Source organism: Phalacrocorax aristotelis, chromosome Z (genome assembly GCF_949628215.1).
Source record: "Phalacrocorax aristotelis chromosome Z, bGulAri2.1, whole genome shotgun sequence".
Classification (NCBI taxonomy): Eukaryota; Metazoa; Chordata; class Aves; order Suliformes; family Phalacrocoracidae; genus Phalacrocorax; species Phalacrocorax aristotelis.
The window spans coordinates 78045198-78063580 of record NC_134311.1 but is presented as its reverse complement, the minus strand read 5'-3'; the positions used below and the strand labels follow the sequence as shown (position 1 = coordinate 78063580).

Here is an 18383-nt window from a genome sequence, read left to right as displayed (position 1 = left end):
TGAAATTTTTCTTAGGCCAAGATTTTGCCTAGGTATTACAATGCTTAATCTCTTTCTGGCTGTTCAAATTAAGATTTATTTCTCTGTGTAGTGCAACTGAATGATACGGTTGTAGAGACCTTTTAAATGAGGCAAAGTTTCATGACATGATTCTGTTTTTCAGCGGGATGCTCTTCATCTGGATCCAGCTCTCCATTCTGAAGTTGCACTGATGGTCCTGGAAGCGTATCAGAAATATCTCTCCCAGAAACCATATGCTGGGCTGCTTTCTGAAAGTATAAAACAGGTATTTTTCCTTCAGAATTACAGGGAATAGTGTATCAATGGTGATAGACAGGAAAAACCGCAGGCCAAGACCTTGTTTTCTTCTTTTTAAAAGCTATTCTCACTTGATGCTACTGGAACATCATCCTATACCAACTCTCAGCATTTTTGCACGCACAAACCTATTTGAAGATAGCTGTTAGACTTACGTTGAACATCTATGAGAAATAGAAATTTTAGATTTGTCCTCCTGTTAGGTTTGTATTATTATCCAGCCTGTAGTTGGATAGTTGCAAGCTGTTCTGGCAAAGCATACTTTACTCATGCAGAGTTGGTCAGTATTTACTTAATGAAAGGCTACTTACTGTTACTGGTGAACATAGAGACATCCTTCCTGTGTCTCCAGCTCTTAGTCTTACCTTATTTAAAGACTCAAGATTTTAGGGGCTTTTCAGTAGTGATCAGTGCTGTGTTACCTGAACACCCTACAAACACTTATTACATTGATTTTACAGCACGCTGGTGACTGAGGAAGGTATGGCTCGAAGTTACAGAAGGGAATGGAAGGATAGAAAGATCAAGGTTAAAAATCCCTTTTTTGGATATTCAATCCAAGATGCTTCTGGTTTTTTTTTGTGTTTTTTTTTTTTTCAGAGCTTTTAGCATTGTGTTGTGCTTTTGTCTTCTCAGTGTTTCTTGAACAGTGCTTTCTCCTCCCCTGTGGTTTTTTTCTCCAGTCTATTCTTCCCACACTGTTGCTTATTGTCTCTGCTTTTTCCTGACTTGCATCTCTGCACTACTTAATCCTGGTTTGTTGTCTTGTGCCAGCTAGATGAGCTCTCTTTTTTTTTTTTTTTTAAGCCTATTTCAGCCTTGGTTTCCACTTGTATTGGTCAATTTGTCCTTACTTGCATGAACTTGTATCTGGAACTCGAGAGAAAATAGTGCTTAGGTTCTTGTATCCCCACTCAGAATGAAACATCTGCACTAACTTCCAGCTCCGCAGTTTACACTGGTCTGTCAGATCATGTACAATGTTTTTCCCAAAGATTTATAATTCCCTCCAATCTAGATAGGTTCTTCATGATAACAGACACATTTACGTGGCACAGAGACTCCGCCTTACGCATTGGAGACTTCTTTCCAAGGAGGGCTGCCAGGTTTTAGACTTTTTTGTTGATGGGTGTTATTTTTTGTATACATATTTTTAGTTTTACTTTCACTAGCAGCCTTAAACATTATTGAAGGTTGTGTGTGGTTGTTTGGGATTTCTCTTGTTTAGTTTGTTTTTAATAGTAAAACCAAAATTTAATCTGAGACCAGTACCTAATCTGGAAAACTTTAGCCGAACAGTATTGGTTGATAGCCTTCACAAAAAGGTGTGGGCAGGTGGAAATCAAAGCCATGCAAACAGATTTCACATAAACTTAGTTGGTGGTGCTCTGTGGTTTGCCTGAAAAATAACTGCTGTTGCTCTGATCTCATGTCACCTGTATTGTGATAGAAGAGGAAACTCATCCAAGCTGACCCAAGTCCTAGAGTAGTGCCATACTTGTTGTAGTGTGGCTCTGCTTCCTCTCATTCCTTTTCCTGCTGCTTTGTTCCAGGTATCCTACTTAGCCAGCATTGTTCGATATGGAGAAACACCAGAGAATTCCTTCAATCAGTGGGCATGGGGCTTGATTTTGAGGTTAAAGCTTCACAGAAATAACCTTGGTGTGCAGCGCGGCTGGCCTGCAGTCCCTGTGTCTGACAGTGTGCTTGACATGACAGAGTCGGTCATGTTTCACCCCCTCCTGAAGGCTGTTAAAACAGGTGTCCCTATCGGCTGTTACCTGGCACTGGCAATGACCACGCTAGGTCACAGGTAAGCATGTGTTTTTGTGTTTGCCTTGGAAGGATGGCCCCAGTGACTGAGCAACCTACGTAATGATGAACTGAGGGCTATTAACATCTGCGTGCTTGTTTAAAGTGTAAAGGACATCTGATGCAAGGGATTGAGAGGTCTTTCAGGGACTGTAGTTCCAAGCATCATACTATTCTCTTTATTTTTCTAGACTGTATTTTTGCCTTCTGCATGTTAGAATCAAAATAGTAGTTAGAAATAATACTGAAACTGAGACGTTAGCATGATGACTGTGGACAGGAATAATTTCTAACTGTGCTTGCTGAATGGGTTGTCCTACAGATAATTTTTTTCTTAGCAGGGCTGCAGCAGAGTGTTTGGAAACTAGTAGGAGAATAAAACACAAAGAGAGCTTTATGACCTTGATACTGATCCACCTAGCCCTGTCTGTGTTAAAAACCAGTTTTTTACAGTGCTTTCAGCTGGTGTGCAGTAAGGCTTTTGGACATGATCAGGTGTACTAGTCGAAGAAGGTATAGAGCCACAGATTGGTTAATCAATCTCTCCCAGGTCTGTTTTCATTGAATCTGTCATCTCTTTAATTATCACTCTGTTCAGAATTTTAACTAACTTGTTTTCTGCATGTAATATTGCTTTGCTCTTTAAAGAGACTTTTTCTTTGTTTTCTTCTCCTTCCCCAAGCCATAGCTTGATGCAAAGGTTATGCCATACATACACATTTGCTCCCTTCAAAGCACTAGAGTGATTTGAGAAGAAGGTATTCTGGTTTGACAGTGGAAGTTTTTATGTGACTTTGAGTATGGAATGAAAAACAAGGAACCTCTTTACTTCCATGTTTTGATTTTTGGGTTGTTTTTTTTTTTCCTCCCCTAACACTGTTTGACCTTGCGAAGACCCTTTTGACATTCTTCTCCTCTCTGAACAATAACACTGGTATTTATCACATGCAAAAGGTTAAGGCCAGTTATGGTAATGAGCAGAAAAAACAACTGTATGCTAGTGACTTAATATTTCATTTTCGTGACCTCAGAGTAGACATAGGATTAGTGTTCTACACGTTTTACTAACGTGCAACCCTTCTCAGTTAGCAAAACTCGGTGCACAGCAGTGTACCAAATAAGTTACCACTAGTAAGTTTTCTGGGCAGTGAGAGTGGGATTCAGCTCAGCTGACTGCAACCACCAAAGTACCTACTGTAAGGAAACCCTCAGACCTCCATCTCTAGGTGGTGAAGAAAGATGTCCAGAGCATCATCCATACTGAGGAAATGCCAAAGGTAGGTGATGTGAATCCTACTGTGTAGGTTCTTCCTTTGCCTGGAGAGGGAGGCTAGTTAGCTAGGTTAGGCAAGAGCCTTGAGCTCTAAATTGATTGAAACTTGATGAAGACCCGCATCACCAGTGATTTTTGGAAGATGGGAATCAAAGCCTCAGAAGGGTAGGAAGAACTTGTCAGATCTGTCAGCAATTGAATCACTCCTACAGCTAAAGGAAAAACTCTCTGGATTTAGCTGTTTAGGATTTCAAAGATTCAAAAGATTCAAAGTGTAAATCTATAGATGACTTTACATGCCAGTTAACAGAAAAAAAAAAAAAAATCAACACCCTCTCTCCCTTTCTACTGATAGTCATTGTGTTTTTCCTTATTTTGTTTTTGTTTTGACAGCGTTGAGAAGTTCTGTGCTGAAGGGATTCCTCTCTTGGGTGTGCTCATCCAGTCTAGATACCTGAGAACAGTAGTCCATGTGCTTGATAAAATTTTGCCCTTGTTTTACTCTTGCCAGTATTATCTCCTGAAGAACGAACAGTAAGCATTATATGTTCCTAATACGTTTGTTGATAAAGAGCAATGAAAGTTAGTCTTAACTGTTATATTTTTCAGGCTTCATTCTGGGTTTTGCACCCAGTGAGAATGTGATGCAGGTGATGGGGAAGTGCATCTTGTTTGTTGCTGAGTTACTTCTTGACATTGGCTGTGGTTGAGGAAGTAGTTGTAGAAGTGTCTCCTACTGACCTCTCGTGTACAGTCATCGCTCATGGTGCTGCTGTGCCACAGAAGTGGTCTTTGAACAGCTGACAAGCAGCTGTTGTGTTTAGATAGGGAAGAAAAATAAGCAGGCAATACTACTTAACTGTGTCCCTACTGGTAAATTGAGCAGCTGGGAGCGTTCTGAAGTACTGGACCTTAGCTGTCTGTCCTGGTGTATCAGTAGCGTGGTCCCTGGGGTGCTTTTGGCTTGGTCCACCTGGCAGTCTCCCAGACAATTTCTGGGCTAGATTTGGGTGCTGATATGGATCAAGAACTGTATTCAGTCCTGATGAGCTGCCTTGAATTACAGTCTGCCATGAACTGCTTGTACTCTACCTATGATGTGGTTAAAATGGAGCAATTAAATCTGCAGCATGGTTGTGAATCAAAGTCCTTGTATACAGGTGTCACCAGTGCTGATGAAGTGGTTTTAAATTTTCTAGAAGTAGCTTTTTTGTATTTTACGCTGTAGGAGAAATTTTAGAATTAATTTAATGTGTTGACATCCCTAGGTTTTTGTATTACATCCAACTGTTCCTTCATCTGGATAGTGGAGTCCCTCAAGGTGTGACTCAGCAGGTTACTCATAAAGTAACTCAGCACTTGACAGGAGTGAGTTATGGAGAAAATGTTAAGCTTTTCAGTAGTATGATACAGGTAAGAAGATTATGTAAAAAAAGTGCGTGGGGGAGATGGGAATTTTAAAAAAAAAAAAAAGGCTTTTTTTGACTGAGTTAGTGCTTAAAGTTAGAAAGGGTATTGAATCTGGCAGTTGTGCAGCCACGGGGTATGAATAGTTGGGTTCGGTTTCCTGAAATACTTCCACTTAAACTTTCCCAAATCGGGCAATATATGTGATGCTGGACAGAACAGCAATATGCACCTTCCAGACTTCTTGGAAAATGCATTTTCTTACACCAGGTCAAAACTGCATAAAAAGGGAATGTAATATGCAGCACTACTTTCTCGCGTGTTTTAGTTGAGGAATGCAGCAGGTATATTAATGTTTGAAAGCTTTGCTTGTGTCCATTGATGTATGGCTATGCTATGGAAAAAGGTTTCTGTGTTGGGAAACTAGTGGTGTGTTTTTTGTGTGTGTGGTTTTTTTTTTTTTTTCTCTAAGTGCAGAGACGTCAAAAACCAAGGCCCACTAACATTAGGGAGGGGTAAGGACCAAAGGGAAGCATACCTACTGTAGGGAGTCCTTTTGCAGGAACAGCAGGCTACGCTTCAGAAATAGGTGCAAAATTATTTATTTTAAGGATAGACCCACAGTCTTGTGCAAGTTCAACAGTTCTTCAGTAATTTCTTATCCTTTAATTGCAGCTGCAATCCCTTGAATAATTTTACCCTTTAATTTGGCAGACTCACATTTTCCTAAGTGACCAGCCATATGGAGTGGGGCCAGCTGCAGTACTGGAGTTCTGGGCTCAGGTCCTCACCAGCCAGCAGCTGTGGCACAGGGACCCGGCAACACTCTTCGTGCTGGATAACTTATGTAAAGCTGCTTTCCAGTACAGTCAAGAGGACTGCATACAAAAGCTGCTTTACCAACAGCACAAGGTAAATGGGTGTGGTGTAACAGTGTGGCTGTTGAGTAAATGGTCAGTTCATGGGTTGCTCGTTCTAATTTTGATGTGAATGTATTTTCCTGAAATTTAACAGTCACGATTTGGTAGTAATGGGCTTACGTTATCTGATTTGTTTTTGAGTAGATCAATTAGTGAAATATCTGATATTTAAATAATAATAAAAATTGAAACCTATTTGGAACACAGGTTTCATTCATATGAGTTCTGTCATAGTATTTTAGTTTGTCGTCTTTGCATTTCATATGTTGAAATAGTGTATTTAGAACAAAAATAGAGCATCCTCTCCTGAGAAAACACAGACTATCACTATAAAACAGAATCTTTTCATCAAAAAAGAAATAAAGTGCAAGCAGGCATTTCAGTGGTGCAAGCTGAACTAAGGTTGGGAGGTAGCAACGTGAGGCAGGAAGGAACCTGGATGTCGGCGACATACTTGTCGCTTGTAAATAATCTGTTAGGCTGCTGACAAAAAAACCCCAAATGTTTTCTCTTTCCATGTAGAATGCTTTGGGCTATCATTGTGACAAAGGTGTGCTGTCTTCGCTTGTTAGCTGGATCATGGCAGGCAATGTGACACCATCCTTTGTTGAGGGCAATGCTAATTCCTCTCAGGTAAGTGTTACGACGGTGTCGTATGAACAACCCTGGGATAATCAATATACGGGTGTTTAGGGTGTTTTTTTTTTTTGCTTTCAGATTTTTGCAGATTTTTCTCTTGTTCCATCTTTCTTGTGAGTTTGTGAGTTTTCTTGTGACGAAATTCTAATTTAGCCTAAGAGAATACTGTGGGTTTATTACACTAAAGGGAACACACACATTTTGCACAGAGAAAGTTTGTCTGATCTGTGACCTAGAAATCATGTCATAGCATTTATTAGTTATGAATTCTTTTAATCGTCAGTTGTTCTTGATATATTGGATGAGAGAAAATACATAAAGCATGACTCTTCTATTAGATCGTCTATATCTGATAAATATTTTGAATACTAGTTGCTTTCTCTCTACTTAAGCGAGTTCCTTGTTCAAGCAAAAAGGAGAAAAAAAACCCTGCAGTACCCCAACTGGAGACGCGTAGTGCAGGTGGGAGAGAGGGGACCTTATTTAACAGGGTTCGAGTAGGTTGTTTTCTCCAGAACTCTCTGGATCATTCTGTCAGTTGTCCCTGGTTTCCCTGCTCTGTCCCAAGGTTATACAGAATACGGAGGAGAAGTTTGAATGTATATAAGGAGGAAGCTGGTTTTCAATTTTCTAGTTGAGATATGATACTGCTTTTGCAACTTTGTAATGAGAATCTGGCAAAGACATATTCCTCCTAAGAAAGTAGCACGCTTCCTGATCCTACCCCTGCCATTCTGTTATCAATTTATCAATGTTTCTGTTACTACTGTTTTCACAGGTGTGGTTTTCATGGATGGTGTTAAATATGGAGTCAATATTTGAAGAAGATTCGCAGCTTCGCAGAGTTGTGGAGAGGGAGTTGGTTGTTAATGCTTCAACTCCTGATCAAGCTTTGAAGGTGAGAGAACTTTTCATCTGCTTTTATTAGACAAAACTACTGGAGAAAAGTGTTCTCTTGCATTGTTTAGTTTTTATTTTATGCGCGTTTTCTTACCAGGGTAAAAGCATAACTAATGCTTTATCTGGCTTTCCAGGAGAATATACTTCAGGGAAATTTTCTTTTACATTTTGAGTTGAACACTTAAAAGCTACCATGCAAGTGTCTGGTTTTTAATATGCAATTACTTATAGAAAACTTCAGTCACTAATTAGTGCTCTTACATAATTTTCTGGGTCATCTGAATGCCTCATGATCTTCAGTGGATTTATTCTATACCACTGAGCTGAGGAGTGCAGATACTGTTATTTTACAGGTAGGAAAAAGTGTCCGTATTTCAAAGAGCATTTCTCAGATGATTTTAATTTTGCAGAAGGCTGGGCTTTACCTTTCTCCTTATTTGCTGAATTATTTTCCAAGACTTTCAGGACTGTTCAGGTCTCTCCCTTAACAAGGCATTTCGTCAGGTGTGCTTTAAGCCACATTGCAGCATTTTCCAGGTTCTTTGCTCAAATTCAGTTAGAAATTCGGGAGTGATGCAAGTGGAAACCAAAGCTGTCCAGTCTGAGTGTAGCCTTTCGCACATCCTTCATCTCAACAGTTTCAGTGTGTTTTAATGAAAAAGGTAATCTAGAAGCTCTGAGAAAATAGGTTATTTTTTCTGTGCTCTGTGAAGCTCTATGAAAGTAGGTCTGGCTGTGTCCAGACTGGAACATGTCTTGCATCCTTGGACACTAGTCTGGATAACATCTGTCCCTTGGCTTATATGTCTTGATTGGCCTGGAAAACAGTGAGATAGTATGTGGGGAGTGTATGGAAAAGGGTGCTGAGGGTTCCCAAAATCTAGTATGGGGGATGAGGTAGTGCCAGGGTCTACGTCAAGGCATGAGAACTCAGAAAATCCTCCCATTCCCCTGCTTTGGGTACAGTCCACAGGAGCTTAGTGATTTTTTTTAATGATTTAGTGGGTCTGTGGAGTAGTGTTCCATGATGCTAATACAGGGTGCTGCTGCTCATATGTGGCATTGCCTTTGTCCTGCTTTTGCAAAAAGAAACTACTTTTTTTTTTCTTCTGTATTCTTTCTTCACATTAGTTTTACTTTACATTTGAGACTTTCAATAGGGCTGTATGGAATGTAGTCTGCAAAAAGATAAAAGTGGTAGCACACTGTAGGATTCTGCATCCTTGTGTGGCTTAAGACTTATTTTTACTGGATGGAATGTGCTGTGTGCTTCACTGCTGCTGCTTTGTTCTCTAGCACCACCAGTTATATGACAGTCTAAACCAGGAACATCTACCTCTGTAAGGAAGAACAGTAATCAACACTAATTAACACCAATGGCCCATATGTTGGCCTTGTATCACAGTAGCCCTCCCATTCATGCTATTTTTTTTTTTTTTAAGCATCAGAGGTGTAGCACTGCTCTTTAACAGCTGTCCAGCATAACTGTGAGCTGGGCAGCTCTTCCACTAAGACCTGTAACAGATGTGTGAATGTTTTCCAAAGATTTCTCCTCCGTAAGAGTTTTCACACTGTGTTACTCTGATGGGTTAAACTGTGACAGCCTGTTACAGGGAACTGCAGCAGAACACTTGTCTGAAAATGTTCTTTTTGCAGAAAGCACAGACACAGCTGAAGCTGCCTATTGTACCTTCCCTTCAGAGGCTCATGATCTACCGCTGGGCTCACCAGGCCATTGCTACCCCTGCTGATCACCCTCTCATGCCACTAATCTGGCAGAAATTCTTCCTCCTTTACCTTCACCGACCAGGACCACAATATGGGTGAGTCTGATCATAAGGGCTCTAGTAGATTAGCAAGCACTAAGAAGTTTGCAGTGCAAGTGAGATTAGTAAGTGCCTCACACTAAGCCTGCATCTAAAAGCAGTGGGTACCAGTTACTTCTCTAAAGAGTCAATTTATTTGCAGAGATGCTGATTTGACACTCAAAATAAGACTTTGTTGTGCTTTTTTTTTGTTCATTTATAGATTACCTGTAGATGGCTGTATTGGAAGACGTTTTTTCCAGAGTGCGGCTCATAGTAACTTACTGAATGAAATGAAGCAGCGCTTAACAGAGGTAGCGGACTTCCACCATGCTGCCAGTAAAGCACTGAGAGTGGAGCATCCCGCAGAGGGCAGCGATAGATCACAAGAGAAGGCGAGCTGCTCGTCAACTTACCTGACTTCACCGGAACTGCATAAGGAACTTGTCAGGTAAAGAAAGACTACCCACGTCAGTCTTACTCAGTGCAACCACCTGAGCAACTACTGGAGCACAGTCTTAGCTGCGGGAGATGTGAAGGGATGTGACCCTTGGCTGACATGGATATGTACCACAGGCATTTGTTATACGCATAGTTGTGGTAAAATCTGTTGCTCTGTTGATAGAACTTGTTTGTCTGGGGGGCAGGGTCTGCTTTTACTACTGAAAATAAAACATTGTTGATAGAGTTGTCCTTAGGGGAGAGCTGTGCTTTTTAGTTAATGGTATCCCCATACTGGTAAAATATTTGTTGTTTAGACATATCTGCTACTGATACGCACACCGCTCGTGCACATTGAAATTGTAGCTATGCTCTTCGGAAGTCTGTGGTTCTGTTACACAGAGACTTTTTGTTTGGGAAGTCTACCTTAAATACTTGCAGTATTACAGTATCTGAATTTTCCTGGAAGCTGCAGTTGAAAAGATTATTTGAGGGGAGTCCCCTGTTCAGGGGGTTTGGGCATACAGGATCTGAACTTCGTTTTAGGTTGCTTCTCCACCAGCAATCAACAGATACTATACAAACAAACAAGGGAGATCATAAATCCTCCTTGGTCATATGTGAAAAATAATCCAGAGATGCTCACTGGGAGGAACTTGATTAATATTTTGTGTGTCTTTCATGTCAAAGGAGTTCCCCGCTCCAGCATAAAACCAGAATGCTCTGCAGCCAAGTAGATCTTACTCTCAGGAAGTTTAATGACCATCTAGACAGAAGGGAGAACACTGGTAGAGTTCAGAAGGGCTGACTTAGAACTAGACTACTTCAATTTTTTTCACCAATGACACTGATACAGAAAACAGGAGTTTTCTAGTGATATTTAATACCACAGTGCAAAGGTTTAGTGGTATTGTAGTTGTCCCTTCTATTTAAGTCAGGAAACCTTGGGTAATATTATAAAAAGGGTACCTCTCAGTGGAGTGATGTCAGTTGAGGGAGGAAAGAGGCATATTTATGTTAAAGTACAGTGTTAGCAGAGGAGAAATGGGAATAAACTAGCCATGAATTTAAGACTGCCAGGAAATTAAAAGATGGAACTCAGGTGTGAGCTTTTAGAGCAGGCACTCTAGAGCATTCATGGGCTGAGAAGCCAAACTTACTCACACGGACTCCTTTTTTTGTTTGTTTGTTGGTCTTTGGAGTGGGGTTGTCAGTATGCTTCCCTGATGTAAGAGACGTTTCCAGTCTGGGGTCATGTTTGCTAAATTGCATCAGTGTTTTTCTTTTCAAAATATGTCCTGTTACTCTTGGTTATTGCCCTTTGTATTTTTCTAAATAGCTTCTTTCCACAGCTGGTCTTTGAACTGACACTTAGTACACTACTCACAAACCGTGTGAAACATGTATGTTTTGAGTGGTGTCACCTTAGCATGATTTGTTGCCTTAACTCTAGACCCCAGAATAAGACTCCCGTGTAATACAGGCTATATATACAATTAAATTTCACATTGATTTATTTTTTTCCTTTTTTTGTTTTTCTTCTCAGGCTTTGTAATGTCTTTGTTTTATGGTTGGAAGACGAGAGTTTCCAGAAAGGAGACACATACATTCCTTCTTTACCGAAGCAATATGATGCACATAGACTTGCTAAAGTCATGCAGAATCAACAGGTTAAGTACCAATGACATTAGCAATCTGGGATCCAAAATTCACTTCCCTTGTTAAAGTTGGCCCTCTAAAGTAGTGAGACTTGGTGTCACTGGTCTCTAATATGCATACAGCATGTACGCTAGCTTTAGAGCTCTAACTTTTTTTTCTGAAAGTCCTGTGCTATCCCAAACTGTCTTCCTTTCTGTGTGAACGAGGACTCATGAGTAGATTTCTTGCATATCTTAATGAGAACACAGTCCTTATTCTGTTCTGTTCTGTAATTCTTTTAATATTCTAAGATAAATTTAAAGAATTATTGGCGTTGGAACTTTAAATGGCAAAAGACTGGAAGCTGAACTCTGCTTATGGTGGTAGCCTGTAATGTCAGAGTCAAATATAAGTTAGTAAGTGGGAAGTGTATATTAATCTGTCCAGTAAGCCTAAAGAGTTAGTATAATTAAAAACCTGTGAGAGGGGAGATTTTGGAAGGGCATTTCCTCATGCCTGCTTTGTTTTTATTCCTCCAGTGTATGTGACTACTAGAAATACAGCCTGCTTTAGCCTGATTAGTTAATCATGCCATGACATTTTAGACTATCTTGATTTCCCCTGTGGATTTTTTTTAGGAATAGAGTTTTCATAATCTGTACCCTTTCTCTCTCCTGTGCTTCAGGATTTGTGGATGGAGTATGTCGATGTTGAACTCGTAAACCATGAGTTTCAGCAAGCTCTAAACCTTTGGTTGCCAGTTCAGCTTGAGTCACATGCAACTTGTGCTTCTGTAAGGCAAAGAGACTCTGCCGATCCTTTGTCAGGTAAGAGATAATACAATTGTTAATGAAAGTGGGCTAGAAATGATTATTAGTGTGCAGAAGCCCTTGTTTCTTTAGGAGCATAACGAAGTCTGAATAAAGATGTTAATAAAGTTTGTTTTCTATGGGTGCAACGTCTTGCATGAAGTTTTCATGGTGTTCTCACTCAGATGCCCATGTGAGAGGCTAACATGGATGTTTTTGGTTTAAAGTTTGCCACATCACAGAACAGCAGGTCATATTATCCCTAGAGCTTCATGGGTGAGCAAAGATAAAAACCACTCTAACTGGAAACAGAAAGATTGTCTCTGGTGGTGTTGATGGTGGTGTTTTTGTTGTTCCCAGTGCCTTTCCTTGCTGTTTCCCTGAAATTTGTGCATGAATAATGGGTTGCTCTAGCACAGAAAGGGATAATAGTCATGGCAGCTATATTAAGGATATTGAGATGGGGTTATTTTGGCGCTGATTAAAAAAGGCTAGGGAGGGAGTAGAAGGAAACTGGAATAGTTTCATATGTGAATTGTCACTATTTGGTCAAAGGAACTAAATGGGAGTCAGCAGGCAGAGAGAGCTGATCTGGAGAGAGGCTGTGCTTTGGGGAGGAGTTGGAGCTGACGAGACTAGAGACGAGGATGAATTGCAGGGAAAGGAAGATGAATTTGGCTTAGCAGCCTGGGTCTGGGAGCCTCTGTCAGACGAGGGGAATAAACAGGGTAATGAGAAGAAAATTGGGAGGGTAGAAGGTAGGAATGGCTGGGGAACAAGGAAAGTAATGGGGCCTTGGATCTGAGGATCCTTGGGTCCTAATGTTTGTGTGGTGGAGCTGGATTAGTTAGGAAAATTAGCTGTGTGATATAAACTTTGTCAACAAAAATAGGAAGATTACTTAAGTGATTTTGTTTTTTAAATGGAGGAATCCTGAGAAATGTCTGCTGCTAAAAACGTTTCATGCAAAAGAAAAAAGTTTTTGTTCAGTTTCTCCTAAACTTTTCTTATTGACAAAACTTGCTTCTGCTTTCTTTTCTAGCCAAAGAGAGGATAATGAATAATTTGAAGAAATGTGATACTCCCAAGCCCCTTCTTCCACTCCAGCCGGTGAAAGCTCCTGTGCCAGTTATTTCCTCTGCCAGCCTAGTAAGTCAGAATGAAGCAATTCAGCTCATGCGCATGGACCTTAACGTCTTGCAGCAACATGCCAAGTAAGACATAGTTGTTTCCCTTCTTCCTTTCTAGCATGTCTAGCACTGTCTACGGGTGCCCTTTACAGCAGCTTCATTTGTGTGTTGGCACAAGACCATCAGGACTTGACTTCTGCTTCTTGTCTCACGTTCGTTTCGTTGTTTTTTTGTTTTGTTCTCGTTTTTGTTCTTGGCTATCATGTTGTTATTCCCCATCTTTAACTAAGATGAGGCTACACAAGTTTTTTCTAATGACCGCGGTTACATCAGCTGACATCTAAGTTCCACAGTTTCTTTTCTCATTTGGCATACTTAAAATAAAGCTCCCTTTAGCCTAGATTTGTTGACAATAAGTTAGTTAATCCTTTTGCACTAATGTAGTAGCTGCAGCATGAAGCAATGGAACCCTCGAGAGAAACCTGATTTCTGGGAGTATTAGCTTTGTGTGTTGAAAAGAAGAGTCTTTCTGTTTTTAATATTCTTACTGAGAGAATCCAGCTGAAGTACTTTCAAACACAGCTGCTGAAACTGTAGCTATTCTTGCCCAATGTAGTAATTTAATATCAATATTATTATTAAAATAAACCCCAAATACCGAAGAATTCCCCCTCCACACAAAAAAAACCTTGCTGAACTCAAGACAGGATATGTCTAAACAATTCCAGCAACAATTTTATGTGGGCTTTTTTTTGTTGACTGGATCATTCCACAGTGCAGCTTTTGTTGTTGGGTGGAAAATCACATTTTCTAGAGTGTGTGATCTATTTAATATACTTCCAAGTTTTCATATAGAATAGTTAAAAAGAACTCATGCAAACTTGAGTAGCTTTGTTCTTATGAACCTATTTCTTTATTACTTTGAAGCTTTAACTCAATATTTTTTAATAACTTTTTTATGTTTTCTAGGCAAGCATCATGAGTCTTTGTCCAGCACATTAAATTGAAGTCTCGTCTCTTGCTTATAAATTCTTGTCATTACTGTTTTCAATAATTTTGGTAACTTTTTATTAATAAATGCTTTTCAGAACTGCAGCTTTCTGGGAATCGCAGCATGTTGCTCTGAATAGTGAAATACTGGACATGATACCTAAGCTCTATATCAATCGGGAAGAACAGGTCACCCTCCATTTGGAGTGTCGGGGAACTTCAAATAAAATCTGCCAGGGAGCAGCTCTTGTAACGATACAGGTTAGAGATACGGCATCACTTCTATTTTGGGCCTGTTGGACACAGATAATGAAAGTGAAATGACTGAATTGTTACAGGAATGGTAGCTGTTAACTAAATAGATCCGTAATAGTACCTGAAATACCTAATACGTAATGCTCAAAAGGAGATGCACATCGACAGCTGAAGAGTTAAGCTGTTGCGTAAAATGTTTTGCTCATAGCATCCATTCTAAACTGCTTCCCAATGTGTGAATGTCGCAATATGCTCACATAGGAGTAGAAGCATGAAAACGTTAATAGAAGTATTCCCACGTTGCTTGGTCTATGAATTTCTTGATCCCCTCTAAGTTACAATCTCTGTGGATAAAAAGTCTTACATAAAAGACATGAATTATATTAGTGTATGATAATTAAATAGCAATATGACTAAGGATGTGTGCTTGGGCGTGATGTACTAAATCTGATCAAAACTCTCGGGAAAACAATCTGTGTTCAGAGTTCCCTTACCGGGCTCTGCTTCATTTTTACAAATAGGTGCAACATTGAAGAATTTTTTAGCAAAAGATATTATTCTGAAATGAATATGTGTCTTTTTGTCATTTAGTTTGAAGGGAAACATAAAAATGAAGCAGTGAGCCAGCAGCTTCATACTTTGCATAAAGAAGTGAGACAACTTCAGGCAGAAGCTACGAAGCCACCTGCTCTGGGTGTTGTGGAAGCAGCAGTACATGTGGAAAATTTTATAACGTAGGTTGTTCAGATATTGTTTTAGGTAGCGATGTTTTAAATTTCTATTTCTGTGTATTAGAGCTAATGTGCAATCTGTTTGTGTGTTTTTTGTAATGTTTATTGGCTTGGGTTGACAACAGAGCTGGAATCGGGAGACCTGTATGTTTGTGACACAGACCTCTAAAGGAATAACTCTATTACCCAAAGAGCTAAATGCTGGTTAATCAGCCTCCACAGGGCGCACAGTATTGTTTTCTACTTCAATTTATTGTTTTCTGCATTAGAGTAGCCCTTCTAACCCTGCAAAGGCACATTGACTGATGACAGGGATGCTAGGTTAAACTTGAGGAGATGGCAAACTTGTAGCATACCTGTCTCAGCCATAGGGTAAACCATATTTTTAGTATCTTTCGGTAGGTTTTTCCCTGTTATAGTGCAGAACGTAGTTCTTTAATAGAGAGCTATGATTTGAAGTAGCTTTTCAGTATGTGAAACAAAATTGTGCAGTGTAAGAGGACTATATAATATTGCTTTTTTTTTGGGGTGGTGGTGAATAAATGGATTAGTCCGAGGCCACCTTCCTTTTGAAGGCCTTCTAGAGTTCATCCCAGAGGTCCAGTTTTGCAGCACCACTCTTCTCAAACTCCTCAATTTCTGCTGGGATTCTTTTAGTGTACTTGGTTTTCTACAGAGTGTACTCACTGTACAAATACTAATACTTGGTTACTATTTCGGCACATTTATTCTTGATCATTAATCGGAAAAATTTTGTAGATGAGCTAGTTCTTGGGATTTACATCTGTGGAATTCTATGTTCTTCAGAATGTTTAATTCGGACTCAGTGAAGATGGGGGTTTGAGCCCAGTAAAACATTTACTTGGCAGTACACAAGGAAAGATTGATTCTGTTTTGATTCTTTTATTGCTGAGCCTGTTAAGGAAAATGAGGTAAATTTTCTTGCAGTACAAATGTAGTTGAGATGGCCTAAGAACATGATTAACACATGATTTGAGGGAGAAACAATCTGTTGGAACTATGCTGTGAAAAGTCTTCGGATGATCACTCTTTGACTCTGATTATGGAGCCTTTATAAAGTTTGGAGGTACCCATTTCAGGCAGCAAAATTACTTGCGCCAAATCTGGGTCTATTCAGCCTGGATGTGAGAAGGCTCGGGGGATTCTCACAGACGTATAGAAATACCTGAAGGGAGGGTGCAAAGAAGATGGAGCCAGGCTTTTTTCAAGGGTGACCCGTGACAGGAACAGAGGCAATGGGCACAAACTGAGACACAGAAGGTTCCCTCTGAACATCAGGAAACACTTCTTTACTATGAGCTGTGCCACAGGCTGTCCAGAGAGGTTGTGGAGAGTCTCCATCCTTAGAGATACTCAAAAGCCATGTGGACATAGTCCTGGGCAACTAGCTGTAGGTGGCCCTTCTTGAGCAGGGGGGTTGGTCCAGGTGTCCCTCCCAACCTCAACCATGCTGTGATTCTGTGACCTCATGCTTGATTGTCATGTAAGCCAGGAACCCCCATCTCAAGGCTGTATGTTGGCAAGAAACCTTTCTTTATTGTCACAAGTTATTTTGCATATGTAAATTTAATCTGCCTTTTTTTTTTTTCTTTTTCTTCCAGGGCCTTAATAAATATCTACAAGGTGCAGGCTCTGCCTGCAATTAAGGAAGTTGGAATTAGTTTGTTTTTTACATTAGCTGAATATGTGTGTGATGAAACTCAACGGAGTCCTTCCACAAGGCATTTCTTCACATCCTGCATTGAGATTCTAGGCCAAGTGAGTTAATGGTCTGATTTTTGGATGCCTAATGCTTATTCCAATTGCCTGCTGATACTGGAGGTCTAAAACATTCGGAAGCCTGAAGATAAACTTTTATGTTTCTGTCCCATTTTTCTTGCACCTAATTGTACGATATACACAGTCTTCAGGAAAGTTGAAGCTTGTATGTAAGCAAAATAAAAACGGTTGCTCTGAGGTGCCTGCTTAGTGCTAATAAATGCTCACTGTGTTACTTAAATGCTAAGGTAGGCTGGATTTTTTGGGCAGGTAACTAAAATTCAGGTAATTCCAGTGCATAAGAGTGGTGTGGCATATATTTTGCTGTTACCGATCACTTTCTAGCTAATGTTTCTCTTGTCAGGTTCTGTATTTAGACACCTTCCTTCTGCAGCTTTGCTGAACTCTTTGTGTAGAGAGTTAGCCAGAAGTTTGCTGGTAGAGAACATACGTGGTAATGTTTGCCATGGAGGACACATTATGTGGGTGCTCTGAGAAAAAGCATTAGCCTGTGCTTTGGGTCCAGGTAGTTCTTTTCTTCTCTTAGGTACAGTTTGTTTCTATGTGCAGCTGTCCTTAAGCGCCTCTAACAGCTGAAGTGCTGAAAAGCTCTTAATAGCTGTAGTTCTAGTTAAATTTTTCCTAATGTCAGGGCAGGACTGCTGAAATCTGAATTTGTTTTCTTTTGCTATCCCATCAGAAAAATTGTATTTCTGGGCATTTTTAGACAACATGTGTGGTCACAAGTGCTGTTCTTAGGTGTGCTAGGGAAACAAGTTTGGGGTTTTTTTTTTTTTCACATTATATCTTGTGGAACAGCAGAGTTTAGTTGATGTTGATCTCGTACAGTGTCTTGTTCTTGAGAAAACTCTCCTTTTTAAAAAAGGACCAAAATTGTGCTTGTCTTGACAAAAAGCTGTAAGAGGTGTCCAATCCAGTAGATTAATATTGGGACATTTTTCTCACCATTCCCAATTCCCTCAGGTGTTCATCAGTGGGACCAAGTCAGAGTGCAAACGTCTGCTCCAGACGATCATAGAGAATCGAAGGCTCTGTACTCTGCTTTCTCCTTACTTCACTCCTGTTGCCTCTCCCGGTGAATTTGTGGCTTTATATAAAAAAGTTGTGGCCTCTCTGAGAAAGGATAACAGTGATGTTGTCTTCATGCTGCTGACAAAGGTAAAGTACTCATGAGTACTGCATCTGGTTTGTGGGTTGCTTTTGTGGTTGTTCTTTCCCTAAAGACTGACATTAGGCTAAGGAAGAAAGAGGAGCAAATCTGGTACTTCAAAATAACATTGACAGGTTCTATGGATCTATGTTGCTCATCCTGAATGGTATGTGTTATATTTAAGCTCAAGAGGGGCTGGAGGCAAAAGCAAATACGAAATTTCAACTACCGTTTCCTAACCCAGATAGTATCAGTATGTGGTTCCTAGGGCTTACTCTTCAGTGCACTCTTACTTCTGAAATTAAAGTAGGCTCCTGATGGCCTTTTCTGCCTGATACCTCTGCAGAGAGACGTTCACGAAAATA

The 18383-nt window shown here is 40.1% G+C and overlaps 1 protein-coding gene across 1 annotated transcript in view; it reads left to right on the top strand.

The window, feature by feature from the left end:
• The window catches only part of EPG5 (ectopic P-granules 5 autophagy tethering factor), a 57656-nt gene that overhangs the window by 22106 nt on the left and 17167 nt on the right, over positions 1-18383 (top strand). Inside the window, exons 15-30 of the mRNA XM_075078224.1 lie at positions 164-286; positions 1872-2131; positions 3797-3937; positions 4672-4816; positions 5525-5722; positions 6253-6363; positions 7148-7267; positions 8926-9092; positions 9298-9525; positions 11062-11185; positions 11839-11980; positions 13005-13176; positions 14181-14343; positions 14929-15071; positions 16691-16847; positions 17832-18026. Of these exons, the coding sequence (XP_074934325.1) occupies positions 164-286; positions 1872-2131; positions 3797-3937; positions 4672-4816; positions 5525-5722; positions 6253-6363; positions 7148-7267; positions 8926-9092; positions 9298-9525; positions 11062-11185; positions 11839-11980; positions 13005-13176; positions 14181-14343; positions 14929-15071; positions 16691-16847; positions 17832-18026 (2589 nt within the window). The remainder of the gene's footprint in view (positions 1-163; positions 287-1871; positions 2132-3796; positions 3938-4671; positions 4817-5524; positions 5723-6252; positions 6364-7147; positions 7268-8925; positions 9093-9297; positions 9526-11061; positions 11186-11838; positions 11981-13004; positions 13177-14180; positions 14344-14928; positions 15072-16690; positions 16848-17831; positions 18027-18383) is intronic.